The 18,388-nt window shown below is 44.2% G+C and overlaps 1 protein-coding gene across 7 annotated transcripts in view; it reads right to left on the bottom strand.

Annotated features, from left to right (window-relative positions):
* LOC109870973 (leucine-rich repeat and calponin homology domain-containing protein 1) overlaps nt 1-18,388 on the bottom strand; it is a 96,271-nt gene that overhangs the window by 3,366 nt on the left and 74,517 nt on the right. For 2 of the 7 annotated variants that reach the window (XM_031805596.1, XM_031805597.1), the window contains 5 exons: nt 17,250-17,366; nt 4,841-4,950; nt 4,570-4,707; nt 4,377-4,454; nt 200-2,057 (listed from right to left, as the gene is read on the bottom strand). In XM_031805596.1, the coding sequence (XP_031661456.1) occupies nt 1,773-2,057; nt 4,377-4,454; nt 4,570-4,707; nt 4,841-4,950; nt 17,250-17,366 (728 nt within the window). In that variant the 3' untranslated portion in view covers nt 200-1,772. Of the gene's footprint in view, nt 1-199; nt 2,058-4,376; nt 4,455-4,569; nt 4,708-4,840; nt 4,951-17,249; nt 17,367-18,388 lie in introns of those variants that run through there. The other 5 variants (XM_031805598.1, XM_031805599.1, XM_031805600.1 and 2 more) reach the window with 3 other exon arrangements.

Below are 18,388 nucleotides of genomic sequence, written 5' to 3'. Positions count from 1 at the left end.
TCCACAGAGAAGAGACAAACAGAGTGGGGGGAGGAGATCGGGAATGAGTGGGACAGACAAAACACAAGTAAATCAAGACCTTTCAATGCAACGATGGTGATGAGGGAACATAGACAGTACAGGTGTGTGTAGGAGTATGTTGGATAACCATTATGAAGAATCTGAACAGCATCATCCTTCAGAGAACAGCAACACAAAATAGGAGAGGTGGTAACTACATTTATTACCAGTTCCATTCACACCATCAGATATACAAGTCATTATAAAGCCTCACAGCAATGGCTGAGTTAAAACACACAGAACTAATAGTATAATGGCGTACCAATTGCAGTCGCTGGGTAAAATAAACTTCCATCCAATGTATCTTCATGAGATTTTAAAGTAAGAAAATAAGTCTACAGTCTGAACCAAGACAATAATACAATAGTCGGCCCAAAACTTCTACATACTGTAGTCATGTAACTCCCCCAGGGTAAATCAACTATAGCGATATGAAAGTTACGTACAGGTAACTTCCAAAATAAAGGAAACGCCAACATAAAGGGTCTTAATCGGGTGTTGGGCCATCACGAGCCAGAACAACTTCAATGCACCTTGGCATAGATTCTACAACTGTCTGGAACTCTATTGGAGGGATGCGTCACCATTCTTCCACAAATAAAAGTCATAATTTGGTGTTTTGTTGTTGGTGGTGGAAAATGCTATCTCAGGCGCCGCTCCAGAATCTCCCATACGTGTTAAATTTGATTGCGATCTGGGGAGGGAGATTGCCATGGCATATGGTTTACATCGTTTTCATGCTCATCAAACCACTCAGTGATCACTTGTGCTCTGTCATCCTATGGGGACATTGCCATAGTAGCCAAAATAATGGCCTGTCTAGCCTTTTTATACATGACCCTATGGGATGTTAATTGCTTAATTAACTCAGGAACCACACCTGTGTGGAAGTATCTGCTTTCAATATATTTTGTATCCATCATTTACTCAAGCGTTTCCATTATTTTGGTAGTTACCTGTAGATGGTCGGGTGGTAAAGATGTGCAGTAGTGATGTGATTATTGAACCTTATTTAGTGGCAGTGTTCTGTAGTGACATTTTACAGTCTAGTCATAAGTGGTGTGTTTATTAGGTCCAAACTGATACACTGTTTGTTGTGTCTTTGTGTCATAGATGGCATCACTATTGAGCTTTACTATTTCCTTTGAGCAGACAGTATTGTACCTGTATTTGATGTGTCCTGAAGAGAGAAACCAATAAAAAGCGCCAAGATCCAGCTTGATAGAGGAACCCTATTAATGCTCTGTGCTTACCTGGACCCAAACTAGATAGGCTGTATGGAACCAAGAGACAGTGTATGACCCCATGCAACCCGGTCTGTGACCCCAGAGGGCATTAATAAAGACAAGAGTCCAACATGATAGGCTTGATTTGACACATTGGCCAAAGAGTTGTAAAGAGTCTTCCGGTAAACCCCTTGTATACAAGCTCCAGGATTCTTTCAACAGTTGGAATGTGCAGTATTGATGGGGACAGTATATAAATGCATGTGTGCGAGGTTGTGAGTTGGTATTTATTGGAGTTTATTGGTGTGCATCTGTAATGTGTGCATGAATAAAAGAGAGACACACTAGGTGAGTGAGTCAGCAGCTTTTTCTGGGCAGAGGAGAAGAGCACAGAAACGAGGTTGAAGAAAGAGGAGGAGGATTGCGGACGGAGATGTGTTGGCACATGCGGGAGGGGGGGCTTTGATAGGAGATTGACAGGTGGCATTACGTCAGCTCGCTCCAGCTATAGGCCACAAACAGCAGGAGGAGACAGAACACATGTACTAGGCTCGAGCCAATCAGGTCCCAGGGCTGCCAGGCGGGAGACGGAACCAAGGCGACATGTGTAGACACCTCTGGGGCAGGGCTTGGGGTTGGACTCGGGTCCTCCCCCTGTCTGTCTGAGTTCCTCCCCTCTGTGGGGGTCTCCATGGCGACCAGGGCGCACACGGTGACACGGATCGGCCGCAGGTGACACTGGATGATGTCATATGCTGAGCAGAGGGACGACTGAGGCCCCAAAGAGGAGCGGAGGAGGTAACATACAATGTAAATGAAGGTGAAGGGAGAAGGATTTGAAAAAGGAAAAGAAGTTGGAGGGATGAATGGAGAATGGGGGGGGAACATCAAATTTTGTGGATGAAGAAGAGAAATACAGCCAGATAGAAGTGGAGGAGAATAATGAGGGGGAAGAACAACACATAGGAGAAAAAATACCAGAACAAAGAAGAAGAAAATGGGAAGGGAGTGCCAAGAAAAGAGAAATAAGGGGAGGGGATTCAGGGGAGAAGAAGAGAAGGAAGATAGAGGGTGGTCCGGCAGGAAAACAGAACAGAGAGAAACAAAGCAGGATGTTAACCACTGGGAACCGAGGTCAGGGTCCAAGGTGTGTGTTTTTTGTGCGGGGCTGCGCAGGCGTGGGTTACTAGGGCAATGTGCAGGGCTGCTTTTTGAGAGAGCGTATGTGACTTACTCATTTTATCAAACTGAGACTGAACTCCATCTCTCTTTCAGAAAGCAGGCCATGCTGTGGTGTGGAGCGTTAGGAGCAATGAGGGTGCGGTCGGTGTCTGCCAGCTACACCTTCACTTGCTAGCATTAGCTTTCAATCCAGCATAAAGCATCTGTTTCAGTGAGGCAGCGACATTTCAGCCAGCAAGCAGTAGGATTACAAGTTGGCTAGGGCCAGGTTACACAAGCAAAACCAGACTAGCAACAGCAAGCAAGCAGGAGGTCTAAGGAAGCAGCCAAGAGGTCTCAGACGGTCTCACTGTTGGTAATGGTGATACTTTGCATTCTAATGTACAGTCCCATCAGGCTACTCAAACACAGTGACTGAAAGGCAACTTTTGTAGTGTGAGGTTTTGACCAGGCTCATTGAGTGGAGAGAATCCTTTAAACACAATCACAGCTGTGCTTACTATACTAGGGTATGACCAAAGAATGAGTCCCACTGCTACTGTATGTGTAATCACTGGGCGACAGAAATAATGGTCATAATTATTGAATATATTTACTAAAAGGAGCAATCACATAGCAACGAGGAGCCAGGGTCACTGGGCCAATTTGATACTCACACACAAGCACACTTATTAAAGAGCGATTGTCCCTAAAAAGAAACGTATCGTTTTGAAAATGGCCTATGTGGCATCGAAAGGAGTCAAAAACATCTATTCTAGTGTCAAAATTGACTACAAAGTGTAAACAGGATGATGTTGGTCATAAAGATGATAGGAAATAATCGTATGTCACGGAAGGAAGGGTACTGTAACAGTTGTCTGTGGGTTGGGTTTATTTTAATCCTACTCACATTCCCACAGCACCCAAGTAACCATCAATTCAGAGCGCAGCTGCACAAGAACGATCTTAATGCCCTGATGATCAATTTGGTTTGAAATTCAATATCCCTTTGGGGCTAGTTAGGGACCATCAGTAAAGTACAATGTACTTGAGACAATATTTTAAAAGGTCAATAGCTCCAAATTTCAATGACTTAAACCTCAAACCAACTATAAATTGTAAAAAGTGGTATACAAATATTGAAAGCATTCGATGAGACAACTAAAAGATGTCCAACATGAAAATATTGCCCCATTTACATTGTGTAATTATTGATGGTCCCTAACTATCCCTAGAGATAGGCTATCCAAAGGCTATCTAAAGTCAAACCAATTTTGCCACGGTTGCACACCAGCTGGCTGAAGCTAATTGGCTAAATTATTTGTCTAACTCTTCACACCTGTGAACACTCATTAAGAAATGCTAGCGACCATGACTGAATTCAAACATGAATTGGTGTGACCAAAAGCCTGTACAGTCCAGTGTAATGATGATGATGATGATGCAGCTCTAATGTTTGTGTCATAACTTTCTCTCTCTCTTTCAGAGGAGGTAGTGGGAGGTGCCAGTTCTGGGATCAAACTCTGTGCTCTGACTGGGAAGATTGTTTAAAGGTGATGATTATAAAAGGGGTTTGGTCCCAATGTCAAATACATATCCTAGAACTAACTATTACTGTATAACCTAAAGAAGTTGTAGACTTGTCAAATGGTCCAGTTTCATCCCAGCACTAGCATCTAGCCCTTTCTGATGCTCCATTCTAGTGTGTTTAGTATATGTGTCCTCTACAGGCTGTTTGCTTCACTGATCCCTAATCAGCCCACCCACGACTAGATTCCAACCCCAATGATGCACTGTAGCATTTATTCAAACTTAACAGATCAAGGATCAGTTTCCTTCAGTCAAATCCCAACTCTAACAGGTGAATCTGAAATAGAGTGGTTGATTCAGGGTCACGGTGCCACTATCTAACAGACAGGAGTGTCTCACCTCGGGAACGCCCATCTTCCTACAGGCATCCAGGAAGTTCTCCACGTTCCTCCGACACTTGGCCATGCTGAGTTTGGGCTATGGGGTCACACATAGAACACATAGCTCAACACAGACTATAACTGTCTATAACACAAATAATCACCCATTCCTACTTATCCCTCTTCAACCCCTCATTGACCCCCAGACGTACCACAGCGGACGAGGGCACATGGATGCTGGCCACGGAGCGTGGGCGAATGTGATTAGCCAGATGGCAGAGCACCACCCCGTCCATGAGGGAGGAGCCCAGGTCTTCAGGAAGAGCCACCTTCAGTCTGCTCTCTATACTCTGAGGGAAGACAGGAGGGGTCAAAACATACACCTTAACACATGCACAAACCGAGGACCTAATGCTCCTGGATAGGGAGTTCACTTCCAGATGAGAGTGAGGGAGAGAAAGAAATTGACAGAGAAGCTCACACCTCTCTGAGTTGTTCCATCAGCTCCAGCTCTTCTCTCAGCTGTTCCATCTTCCTCCTCATGGTGAACTGAGGATCCACAGACTCCAGACTCTTATGGGTCCTCAGGAACACTATCCCCATCAGGCCGGAGGAGAGAACAACAGGTCAGCCGTTAGACAGGGAGCTCAGCAACTAACACTTACACATACTGTACAGTACACTTACATTCAGACCCACGCACACATGCTAGTATGCATTTCACACCCATAAAAGCACACACTGTAGCCTAAATACACTATACTGTCAATACAAAAGTATGTGGACACCCCTTCAAATGAGTGGATTCGGCTATTTCAGCCAAACCCGTTGTTGACAGGTGTACCATGGCCGAGCAGCAGCACACAAGCCTAAGATCACCATGCGCAATGCCAAGCTTCAGCTTGAGTGGTGTAAAGCTTGCCGCCGTTGGACTCTGGAGCAGAGGAAGCACGTTTTCTGGGGTGATGAATTACGCTTCACCATCTGGCAGTCCGACGGATGAATCTGGGTTTGGCGGATGCAAGGAGAACACTACCTGCCAGAATACATAGTGCCAACTGTAAAGTTTGGTGGAGGAGGAATAATGGTCTAGTGCTGTTTTTCATGGTCCGGGCTAGGTCCCTTAGTTCTAGTGAAGGGAAATCTTAAAGCCACAGCATAAAATGACATCCTAGACGATTTTGTGCTTCCAACTTTGTGGCAACATTTGTGGCAACAGTTTCGGGAAGGCCCTTTCCTGTTTCAGCAGGACAATGCTCCTGTGCACAAAGCGAGGTCCATAAAGAAATGGTTTGTTGATCTCGGTGTGGAAGAACTTGGCTGGCCTGACCTCAACCCCATTGAACAGCTTTGGGATGAATTGGAACGCCGACTGCGAGCCATGCTTAATCACCCAACATCAGTGCCTGACCTCACTAATGCTCTTGGGGCCTTAATGGAAGCAAGTCCCCGCAGCAATGTTCCAACATCTAGTGAAAAGCCTTCCCAGAAGAGTAGAGGCTGTTGTAGCAGCAATAAGGGGACCAACTCCATATTAATGACCATGATTTTGGAATGAGATGAGCAGGTGTCCACACACTTTTGGTCATGTAGTGCAAATGCATACTGCAATATTTCACTGACACCGAAATCACACTTTCTCTTACAAATGGATATGTAGCTACTGTTACTGCATGCTTGTATAACCCCTTATTCATATCCAGATGCACTCTACAGTGCTGGGCTCTGGGCTGCCTTCATTGTCATGAAAGCAGCCATCTGCAGGAAGATTGAATGTGGAAAATTGGTTTCCCCTCAGACGTCCCACTTAGTCAATCCTGCATACCAACAGATAGCATGACCCCTCCAGGAACCACAGCAACTGACAGGAGATTTGAAGAGGCTTGACAATGGAGCATATTTATTTGTTTTGTGTTATTGTACTCATAAAAACAGAAGTCTTCTCTATTTGTAATATATACTTTTTAAACTGGTAAGCATACATATAACAAAGAAGACGCATTAGAGGAAATGAAGCATTTGTTTTAAAGTGTGGGAGGAGGAAATGTATTCAGAGGAGTGTGTGTGTGTGTGTGTGTGTGTGTAAAAGAGAAACAGCCTTGGCCTCTGATCACATGTTACAGCAATTGTTCTACAACATAGAAGTGAATCATTTGCTAAGTCTGTGGCCTATATTCTAGTCATAAATCTCCCTTGCAACAGCCTCCATATACAGCTCAGTGACACACCACTACATGGAACACATTCTGTAGCTCTGCCTTGTGGTACAAAGTCACACCACATGGGGGAGCCCAAGAGTCACTGGCCCACGCTTGGGGAAAAGGAAAGGAGAATGCATAGACTTCACACTAGACTTTAATAACGTTGGCCCTATCTGACCATCTCTTACAGGGGCAATGGCTCCTTGAGGGGCTATCCCAGTAGGAAGTTAGAGATAAACACACACACAGGCCTCATCCAGAAGCATGAAAGGCTGATATAGAGTAGAGAGGGGCGATCACTCCTCCATCGCCATAGACAGAACAGGATGTTGACTATTATAGAGGGTGTGATTGTGGCTAGGGAGGGGAACATTCAATACCAGAATGAGATGTGACCATGTAGAGAGGAAGCACAGATATGTCAATTATTGTAAACACACAGAGGTCTCATACTAGGGCAGCAGAACATTGGCCAGACGAGGGGGTTCGTAGATACAGCCAGTCACAATATAGCATGGGGGAATGATTTAACTCAACCCTCCTTCAGCTGTTCCTGGCCCTGACAATAACAATAACGGTTTATGACACCAGGGACTCATCTTAAAGCTGGTCACGCAGTGATAAAACACAGGAGTTAATTCATTAGGACATGATAAGCTCCTCCCCCTTTCTCCCCTTCTTTCCTTCCCTCCTCTCTCTGATAATGTTTGGTCCTTAGAGGCCCATACTAACAGGCTGTCAGTCACTTTTACACAGATGGAGAAACAGAGACTGCCTGGCATTCACTGACTACCCCATCAACAACTCACGCACCACACACACCAGGATTGTGCTCAATTCTGAATCTGGGAATTAACTCACATTCAACTGATGAGTTGAAAATCGAATTGAATCAATGTGAATTTGAGTAACAGGAAGTAGAATGTAATTCAGTGCAATTCAATATAATGACATGTTTGATGTTTTATGTAAAAGATGTACAAAACATTAAGAACACCTGCTCTGTCCATGACAGACTGACCAGGTGAATCCAGGTGAAAGCTACGACACATTATTGATGTCACTTGTTAAATCCACTTCAATCATTCTAGATGAAGGGGATGAGACAGGTTAAAGAAGGATTTTTAAGCCTTCAGACAACTGAGACATGGATTGTGTGTGTGCCAAAGTGCCTTTGAGCGGAGTATGGTAGTAGGTGCTAGGCACACTGATTTGTGTCAAGAACCAAAACACTGCTGCGCTCGACAGTTTCCCATGTGTATGAAGAATGGTCCACAACATAAAGGACATCCAGCCAACTTGACATAACTGTTGGGAGCATTGAAGTCAACATGGGCCAGAATCCCTGAGGAACGGTTTTGACACCTTGTAGAGTCCATGCCCCGACAAATTGAGGCTGTTCTGAGGGCAAAAGGGGGTGTGCTCAGTGTATATTCTTTCAACTAGCCAAGTCATTTAAGAACCTATTGATATTTACAATGACGGCCTACCCGGCCAAACCTTAACGATGCTGAGCCAATTGTGCGGTGTCTATGGTACTTCCAATCACGGCCGGTTGTGATACAGCCTGGAATCGAATCAGGGTCTGTAGTGATGCATCTAGCACTGAGATGCAGTGCCTTAGACAGCTGCACCACTCAGGTGTACATATACTTCACCTAATATAGAATAGAAGAGGTAGTAGAATTTCACTGAATACAATAACATTTCCTTTAATTCAAATTTGACTGTATCCTGTTTACTACCTCAGTTCAAATTCAAGAATTGAATTTACCTAGGTGTCTGGCTAGACTGCAAACTCTCCTTCCAAACTCATATTAAACATCTCCAATCCCAAATTAAATCTATTTAAATCCTATTTCGCAAACAAAGCCTCCTTCACTCACGCCTCTAAACATACCCTCGTAAAACTGACTATCCTACCGATCCTCGACTTTGGCGATGTCATTTACAAAATAGCTTCCAATACTCTACTCAGCAAACTGGATGCAGTTTTATCACAGTGCCATCCGTTTTGTCACCAAAGCCCCTTATACCAACCACCCCTGCAACCTGTATGCTCTAGTCAGCCGGCCCTCGCTACATATTCGTGGCCAGACCCACCGGCTCCAGGTCATCTATAAGTCTATGCTAGGTAAAGCGCCGCATTATCTCAGCTCACTGGGCACGACAACAACACCCACCCATTGCATGCGCTCCAGCAGGTATATCTCACTGGTCATCCCCAAAGCCAACACCTCCTTTGGCTGCCTTTCCTTCCAGTTCTCTGATGCCAATGACTAGAAAAAATTGCAAAAATCGCTGAAGCTGAAGACTTATATTTCCCTCACTAACTTTAAACATCAGCTATCTGAGCAGCTAACCAATCGCTGCAGCTGTACATAGCCCATCTGTAAATAGCCAACCCAATCTACCTACCTCATGCCCATATTGTCTTTATTTACTTTTCTGCTCTTTTGCACACCAGTATTTCTACTTGCACATCATCATCTGCTCATCTATCACTCCAGTGTTAATTTGCTAAAAAATAAACATTTTAATTTATGAGGCATTCTCAATTAAATTCTGAATTGAGAACAACCCTGACACACATGAGAGCGCCCATGATGCGGACCCCTCAGGGGTGCATGCTCAGTCCCCCTCTGTACTCCCTGTTCACCCACGACTCCAACACCATCATTAGGTTTGCTGACAACACAACAGTGGTAGGCCTGATCACCATCAACGATGAGACAGCCTGTGTGGTGCCAAGACAATAAGCTCTCCCTCAACGTGAGCAAGACAAAAGGAGCTGATCTTGGACTACAGGAAAAAGAGGACCAAGCACGCCTCCATTCTCATCGACGGGGCTGCAGTGGAGCAGGTTGAGAGCTTCAAGTTCCTTGGTGTCCACATCACCAACAAACTAACATGGTCCAAGCACACCAAGACAGTCGGGAAGAGGGCATGACAAAACCTATTCCCCCTCAGGAGACTGAAAAGATTTGGCATGGATCCTCAGATCCTCAAAAGGTTCTACAGCTGCACCATCGAGAGCAACTGGTTGCATCACTGCCTGGTATGGCAACTGCTCGGACTCCGACTGCAAGGCAGAGGGTAGTGCGAACGGCCCAGTACATCACTGGGGCCAAGCTTCCAGCCATCCAGGACATCTATACCAGGCGGTGTCAGAGGAAAGCCCAAAAAATGGTCAAAGACTCCAGTCACCCAAGTCATAGACTGTTCTCTCTGCTACCGCACGGCAAGCGGTATCGGAGCGCCAAGTCTAGGTCCTAAAGGCTCCTTAACAGCTTCTACCCTCAAGTCATAAGACTGCTGAACAATTAATCAAATGGCCACCCGGACTATTTACATTGACCCCCTTTGTGTTTACACTGCTGCTACTCGCTGTTTATTATCTATGCATAGTCACTTTACCCCTACCTACATGTACAAATTACCTCGACTAACCTGTACCCCCACACAATCACTCAGTACCCCCTGTATATAGGCTTGTTATTGTTATTTTATTGTGTTACTTTTATCTATTTTTTAATGTTTTTCGAAAATATTTTCTTAACTCTATTTCTTGAACTGCATTATTGGTTAAGGGCTCGTAAGTAAGCATTTCACAGTAAGGTCTACTTCACCTGTTGTATTCGGGCGCATGTGACAAATAGTTTGATTTGATAGTTGTGCATTTTGTTGTAATCGGAGGCTAATCCTGAGTGGTGTGGGTTCTCCTGGGTATCCTAAAGGGAGTGAATGAACAGCAGAGAGAGAAAGAGGGAGAGATTGGGAAAGCATAAAAAAGGAGCCCCTGCCTCCTCTTAGCACATTTCAGAACTTAACACTCTGGGCTCACACACAGGCACAGCACAAACTCTCAGAATATTCTGGAAGGACACAGCACAGACTCTCAGAATATTCTGGAAGGACACAGCACAGACACTCAGAATATTCTGGGAGGACACAGCACATACTCTCAGAATATTCTGGATGGACACAGCACAGACTCTCAGAACATTACAGAAGGACAAAGCACAGACATTCAGAACATTCTGGAAGGGCACAGCATGAATGTATCCTACAGGGCAACATCTCTCTCTTTCTCTCTCTCATGCTCAGGCAAGCAGACCATCTGGACAGTTTTAGCACCAAACAACGCTTCCGAATATTTCTTCACCAAACAAATTGGTCCCAAAGCGATGACACAGCAAGATCCTGTCATTGGTCCAGACAGTGTAGTCATGGAGATGACAGTTATAAAGTTAAAAACGTATACACTCTCTGTAGCTGGTTCTTCATAAAAAATTATGATAATGGACTGCAGTTAAAAAGCGCTTTTTCACATCGTCTCAAAGAAGTTAATGTCAGTGAGCCAGCCAGCCTCAGCATGTATTTCTCTCAGTAAACTGGCACAGTTCAGCCCTGCTCAGTCCAGTCTAAATAACTTGTGGTGCCATGGATGGTGGATGGATACTAAATCAAAACAGGCAGAAACTGTGACCCGGTCAGAATTTACTGCATACACTATTCATACCCAGGCAGACTGGGCAGTCTAGGAGTCTGAATTCACCTCACACCCCTATTGTTATCACATTCCAGTTCGCTCTCCTTTCCCTGCATCTGCTGTCTGCTCTGTCTACATTTTCTGTTTCCTCTCTGTTTCTCTCCCTCTGTGTCTACATTTCTCTCTATGTCCCTCCTCTTTTATTTATTTCACTCTCTCTAGGAGATTTAGGATGTAGCCTTTCAGTTGGACAGGGTCAACATTCAGCCATAAAGTGTTCTGACAAATGAAATACATTATGGAGACTGAGAACATTCCTCATCCTGCTGACAGGACTGCATTGGCTCAGAGAGAGAGAGCGAGAGAGAGCGAGAGCGAGAGCGAGAGAGAATAGAGAGGAAAATGTAATCCAAGGTGAACTTCCTTGTGTAAACAACTGTGTTTCGGTAAACAAAGGCGATAGTCAGAAAACAGGAAGTTAGAACATTGGTACTACCCCTCTCTGGCTCCAGTATAAAAACAACTCACTTCATTACTGTTAGAGAGAGAGCAGGATAAAATAATATGAAAAAGAGAGATTTATGTGAGATATGTCCTGTCAGGTTTTGACTGTGTCTTGGCAGTGCAACAAAGCTCTGGGGCATGCTTGTTGGCATTTCCCCTGTCTTCTCTTCCAGAAGGCTACACTGGCATGTTGGACACTGGCCTGCCCTGTACCAAGCCAGGCTGGGCACTGCCAAGGAAGACCCCTGGCCACAAAGTCCAGCTGGAGAAGGAGGAGGCGAGGGTCAGGGGAGAGGGTAAAGGGGTGAGGGTAAAAGAGTGGGTAAAAGGGGTCAGGTGGAGGGTTGAGTGCAGGGTAGCATTCCTCCACCAAGCTCTCAGGGGCAAAGCCAACTCTCCCAAGGTCCATTTAGCTTCAGTGGAGTAGAGATGCTTTCTCTACATCCCCCTCTCTCCATTGAAACTATTCTCCCTCCCAGCCTTCCAGAGGAATAGATAGCATCTCCTCTAAAATAGACTACTGTGTATGTAATGGCAGGGCGTTTATTTGTTCCAGTGTTATACACATTGATAGAGCCTCTGAGGGCACACACTGATTGGTGATGGGATCAGAGAAAGAGCGAGAGAGACAAGAAAAAGAAAGATAGAGGATTACATCTCTATGTGTGTCTTGCTTTCAACAACAAACCCAGTTTAACACTGTCTAATGGCCACCCAGTGGTGTTCTACCCCAAAAGGAAATCCTGTATCACAGAGGAAGTTTCCAATCCTGGTTCCTTTCTAGTCAGTCAATGCTGCTACTGTGTGACATCACCCACTCAGAGGACAGTAAAATCTCTTGGCAGCTGGTGTTGTTTACGAAGTCAAAGGTCAATAACAGCTACTACAGCACACGGGTATCAGTACAGTCATTCTGCGTCGTAGTTCTGCCCTCAGACATCCACACACAAACAGGCTAACCGTGTTACCAACAACTACTGCTGGTGGTGTGACCCTAGACACACTGATATGGAATGGTGCCCGTAGATCGGGTTCTGGGACCTGATTGGCTGTTAATGAGGTCAGACACTCCTGATCTAAACTCCTATTGGTTACTGGTGATGTCACCTCCCTGAGGCCTGACCTGTTTATTGGTGCGTGGCTATGATTGGCTCTTTATTGAAAACAAATATGCAGCTATCAACACTGTTCTCACTACTAGGATATTCCATATGATAGATTGTCCAACATTCCTTTTCAACATTACTGCTCCTTTGAAAATTTTTATTTTCTTTCTTTCATTCTTTCTTCATGTCTATGTTATTATAATACCTATTGGTCTTTTACCCTGCCATTGGCAGTTTACTCTTACACATGCATTGTAAAACCCTTTGAAAATGGTAGTAAATGAAAAGTGATATACAAATAAAATTGTTATCATTAGCAACGGGAGAGTAATAAAATGCTCATGTTGACTTTGACTCCATGCTGATGTCATAAAAACGCACCCTTAGAACATCTTAAACAATCCTGTAACATGAGTCGCCCTGGGCGGCTGCTGGCAGCTTCCGTTTTCCTCCTGATGGAAGAGGGATATCCCCAGTGAGACCATTATCTAACAGTTCAAATATAAATACAGAAATACCCTGAGCTATAGAAGGGAAGCCGGAGTAGAGCAACAGATGATAGACCAGTATGAAGCTGTATGTCAAATCAAATCGTATTTGTCACATGCTTCGTAAACAACAGGTGTAGACTAGCAGTGAAATGCTTACTTACAGGCCCTTCCCAACAATCCAGAGAGAAAAAACATATAAATACATGAGGAATAACTACACAATGAGTAGTGATAACTTGGCTATATACTGTACATGGGGTACCAGTACCGAGTCGATGTGCAGGGGTACGAGGGAATTGAGGTAGATACAGTGGGGCAAAAAAGTATTTAGTCAGCCACCAATTGTGCAAGTTCTCCCACTTAAAAAGATGAGAGAGGCCTGTAATTTTCATCATAGGTACACTTCAACTATGACAGACAAAATGAGAAAAAAAATCCAGAAAATCACATTGTAGGATTTTTTATGAATTTATTTGCAAATTATGGTGGAAAATAAGTATTTGGTCACCTACAAACAAGCAAGATTTCTGGCTCTCACAGACCTGTTTGAACTTATTATCAGTATAAAAGACACCTGTCCACAACCTCAAACAGTCACACTCCAAACTCCACTATGGCCAAGACCAAAGAGTTGTCAAAGGACACCAGAAACAAAATTGTAGACCTGCACCAGGCTGGGAAGACTGAATCTGCAATAGGTAAGCAACTTGGTGTGAAGAAATCAACTGTGGGAGCAATTATTAGGAAATGGAAGACATACAAGACCACTGATAATCTCCCTCGATCTGGGGCTCCACGTAAGATCTCACCCCGTGGGGTCAAAATGATCACAAGAACGGTGAGCAAAAATCCCAGAACCATACGGGGGGACCTAGTGAATGACCTGCAGAGAGCTGGGACCAAAGTAACAAAGCCTACCATCAGTAACACACTATGCCTACTGTGAAGCATGGGGGTGGAAACATCATGCTTTGGGGCTGTTTTTCCACAAAGGGACCAGGACGACTGATCTGTGTAAAGGAAAGAATGAATGGGGCCATGTATCATGAGATTTTGAGTGAAAACCTCCTTCCATCAGCAAGGGCATTGAAGATGAAACGTGGCTGGGTCTTTCAGCATGACAATGATCCCAAACACACCGCCCGGGGAACGAAGGAGTGGCTTCGTAAGAAGCATTTCAAGGTCCTGGAGTGGCCTAGCCAGTCTCCAGATCTCAACCCCATAGAAAATCTTTTGAGGGAGTTGAAAGTCCTTGTTGCCCAGCAACAGCCCCAAAACATCACTACTCTAGTGTAGATCTGCATGGAGGAATGGGCCAAAATACAAGCAACAGTGTGTGAAAACCTTGTGAAGACTTACAGAAAACGTTTGACCTCTGTCATTGCCAACAAAGTGTATATAACAAAGTATTGAGATAAACTTTTTTTATTGACCAAATACTTATTTTCCACCATAGTTTGCAAATAAATTTATTACAAATCCTACAATGTGATTTTCTGGATTTTTTCTCCTTATTTTGTCTGTCATAGTTGAAGTGTACCTATGATGAAAATTACAGGCCTCTCTTGTCTTTTTAAGTGGGGGAACTTGCACAATTGGTGGCTGACTAAATACTTTTTTTGCCCCACTGTATGTACATATAGTTAGGGGTAAAGTGACTAGGCAACAGGATAGATAATAAACAGTAGCAGCAGTGTATGTGATGAGTCAAGAGTGCAAAAATGGTCAATGCAGATAGTCCGGGTAGCTATTGGTTAACTATTTAGTAGTCTTATGGCTTAGTGGTAGAAGCTCTGTGTGTGTGTGTGTGTGTGTGTGTGTGTGTGTGTGTGTGTGTGTGTGTGTGTGTGTGTGTGTGTGTGTGTGTGTGTGTGTGTGTGGGAGGGAGGGAGGGAGGGAGGGAGGGAGGGAGGGAGGGAGGGAGGGAGGGAGGGAGGGAGGGAGGGAGGGAGGGAGGGAGGGAGGGAGGGAGGGAGGGAGGGAGGGAGTATGAACCCAGTCTGCTTTCCCACCCATATCAGCCCTGGCATGAAAGATCCGGTGTCTGTGCTTAATAGGTTTTCATGCAGAGCCTGTATCAGAGTAGACTTAATGGAGGATGTCTATGTGTGTTGCTAGATCTGGACTGTGGTTGTACTGGGAGTGAACATACTGAGACACATGCTGTTCTAATAACTGCAGGGGGAATGAACACGTTCTGTGTCAGACACAATGTGGTAAAACAACTTACTGTACCCAGACACAGAAACACACAAATCCGTGTGTATAAATGTGCATGTGTGTCAGAGAGTATGTGTGTTTAGAGTATGTGGATGTGTGTGTTTAGAGTATGTGGATGTGTGTGTTAGTGTTGTTACAGGAGGTACAGGAGGGCTCCAGACTTATACCTATTCAAGAAATAAGTTGTTTCATCTAACATATCCAAGTAGGAATGCATCATAAAGGTATTTTGTTGTGTAATACCTAAACCAATGATTGGCATGAATTGTTGCATGCATTTTACTGGTAAAATAGGGCTCCAGAATTGCAGATTTGCATACAAATTTTGCTAACAAATAGGCTAATCACTGAGAAGGGGAAACTCTACTTAATTTCAAAATTCTATTTTGTCTCTTCTTCTCTGCAGCTAGTCTACCAGATATAAGAGGACAATGCTCTTCTTTTGAGCCTAAAATTAAGAAAATCGGCCCAAAATTTTACGAGTGTGCCCTCACACTCCAAAGGAGTGGCAGAGTTCCCCCCCCTCCCCTCATACTAAGGTTGGGTGGTATTTAGATTTTCATACTGTCATACCGTTTCTGTATCATACCGGGGTATACATATTACCGGAAGTGCACACAAGGGGCGCAATACATTTAAAAAATGTGGATGCACAAAACAATGTAGGCAACAGGGATCTTGATCCAGGAGGGGCTTGAATGTCTCTGCTGTAACCAAGAAGCTTGATCATGACATCTAACCACTTAGATAGCAAGTTAGCAAACCAAATGCATAGCTGGATATCATGTATGTTAGATTTGTTATATTTATAAATAACTTATAGTTAGTTATAAGCAGTGGTGAAGCACACCATCCCGCGAGCTGCTGCTGTATTAACGGTATTCAAAATCATATCGTTGGTATTTCAGTATACGGTACAAACGGTATATTGCCAAGCCTAACATGCCTACCACACCGGTCGTATCGCGTGCGCGAGCATTGCAAAATAAATGTACAATTCTATCATCGTCCCCACACTGCTCGTTCGCGCCAACGAGCGTCTACGTTGCCAGGCGCTAAAATAGAAGTTGATTCTATTTGTGACGCAGAACACGTTGCAAGTCCTGCCTCTCCCATCTCCTCATTGGTTTTTAGAAGCATATACCCACCTGCCATCTTCTCATTGGATTTTAGGAACATATACCCACGTGGGTGATTGAAAGACGAACTGAGGTCGGTTGTGGTAATGCACCTTATTATGAAAATTTGTTGCCAATCGCCATATAAAGTCCAAAGAAGAAAAAGCAGCCTGGAAGGAGGTGAGATGACTAGAAACGATTCGGTTGACCGATTTATGTGTGGATTAATTTTCGGAGTAGAGGACCTTGTGATTTCAGGTAAAATAACAACTCAATGTTTATATCCCAGGACAAATTAGCGAGCAACAGCAAGCTAACTAGCTAAATAGGACAAATTAGCTAGCAACTGCAAGCTAGCTAGATCAATTTCCATAAATGTTTGATGCTTTTCGACCTGTCCCCAAATTAATATAATTACTTCAGTTTGTTTTGAAATTTCAACCTGCATGTTGTAATCACATTTGGTGTCGGGGGACAAAATCAATTTGCGCACGATCGCACGCATCCGGTTTGGGCATGGTGTAAAACACAGTCAGGGAGCGGAGTCATCAAAACAACCCAAACATGTGGTCCGAGTGTGTGATAGATAGAAAGAGAGGAAAAACATAAAAAACAAAATAAAAAAAGGAAACAGTGAGAAAAAGAGGGAGAGAAATTTAAGTCACACAAATGCACATTGTTTGCAAACATCTGAGACTCTGTCGAGTTGTTTTGTTTTCGAGGCCTCCGATTGGCCGAATAGTCGAAAGGAATGACCTACCACTGGTGTGCATGACTCCATCGCCTGGTCTAGGGGGAGTGTCTTTATCGACGGACAGGGCCTGTGTGAGGAGGGGGCGGAAACAGGGCTGGGGCGAGCAGGGCAGTGAGGCAGGGGCTAGAGGTAGAGGGGGAGGAGTGGTGTGGTGCAAGGGGGGGGGGGGGGGGGCAAGTAGAAGAAGACAGGTCCATTCCAAAACCACACCCCAAAAACACGAGACACCAGAAAAAGTCCCAGAAAAAATTGGTTTGAATTTTAAAACAGAAGGGAACGAAACAGGCAGCGGCAGTTGACAATCACATGCAAAGGCAGATTGGGTTAGATAAAGGGATGTGATTGGAGTGAGAATTGGTGTGAGAGGTCATGCAGCAGTTGGTAGAAAGATAGAAAGGGAGTAAAGGTGAGGGGGAGGAAAGGAAGAAACAAATGAAATGAGAGAAAAAAAACAACACAAAACAAAGATAAAAAAATAAATCAATATTAGTGCCATTTCACAATACAGATTTCATGACATGCTGTTAATGTTAGCAGGTAAAGCTACATTTCACACACTACAGTAGTAATGTACTGTATGTAGCAACTAGCTGGATGGATGCTAACTCTAATTCTACAAGCAGTGAACATCAGACGCTAGAGTCATTTCAGTGAACCTGCACCCAAAGCCATCTGACCATGAGGAGTACCAGACAGGATTCGCAAAGGATTGTAGAGACATTGTTTTTCTCAACCCAGAGTCTGTGGACCGGCTCTATTCCATAGGATGTAGTTAACCAGTCCGTCATTTAACTCAAAGAAGGAAGAGACTGTATGTGTGTTTGTATCCTCTTCCTCCATAGCCACTCTTTGGGATTGGGTGCAGAGTACTCACACTCACGTATTCTCAGCAAACACACATCACTTTCTCTCTGGGCCATGTTCACACAGCGTTACAGAAACATTGTGGGAGCATTGCATGTTAGTCAGGACTGGGTCAGTAGCCTCTACAGCATGACCCAACTGCTGCTGCTGATGATTATTTTGGGGACAGAGGGTGTTAATGAGATATTATGTGCCTCATTAGAAGTTGTGAATTTTAGGGTGGGATTGTGACTTTTGGGGGGGATGTTGACTATTGGACTACCTTGACTATTGGAGGAACT

The sequence above is a fragment of the Oncorhynchus kisutch genome, linkage group LG26 (genome assembly GCF_002021735.2).
Source record: "Oncorhynchus kisutch isolate 150728-3 linkage group LG26, Okis_V2, whole genome shotgun sequence".
Classification (NCBI taxonomy): Eukaryota; Metazoa; Chordata; class Actinopteri; order Salmoniformes; family Salmonidae; genus Oncorhynchus; species Oncorhynchus kisutch.
Note: the sequence above shows the minus strand (reverse complement) of the source record. Positions and strands in the feature narration are given on the sequence as shown.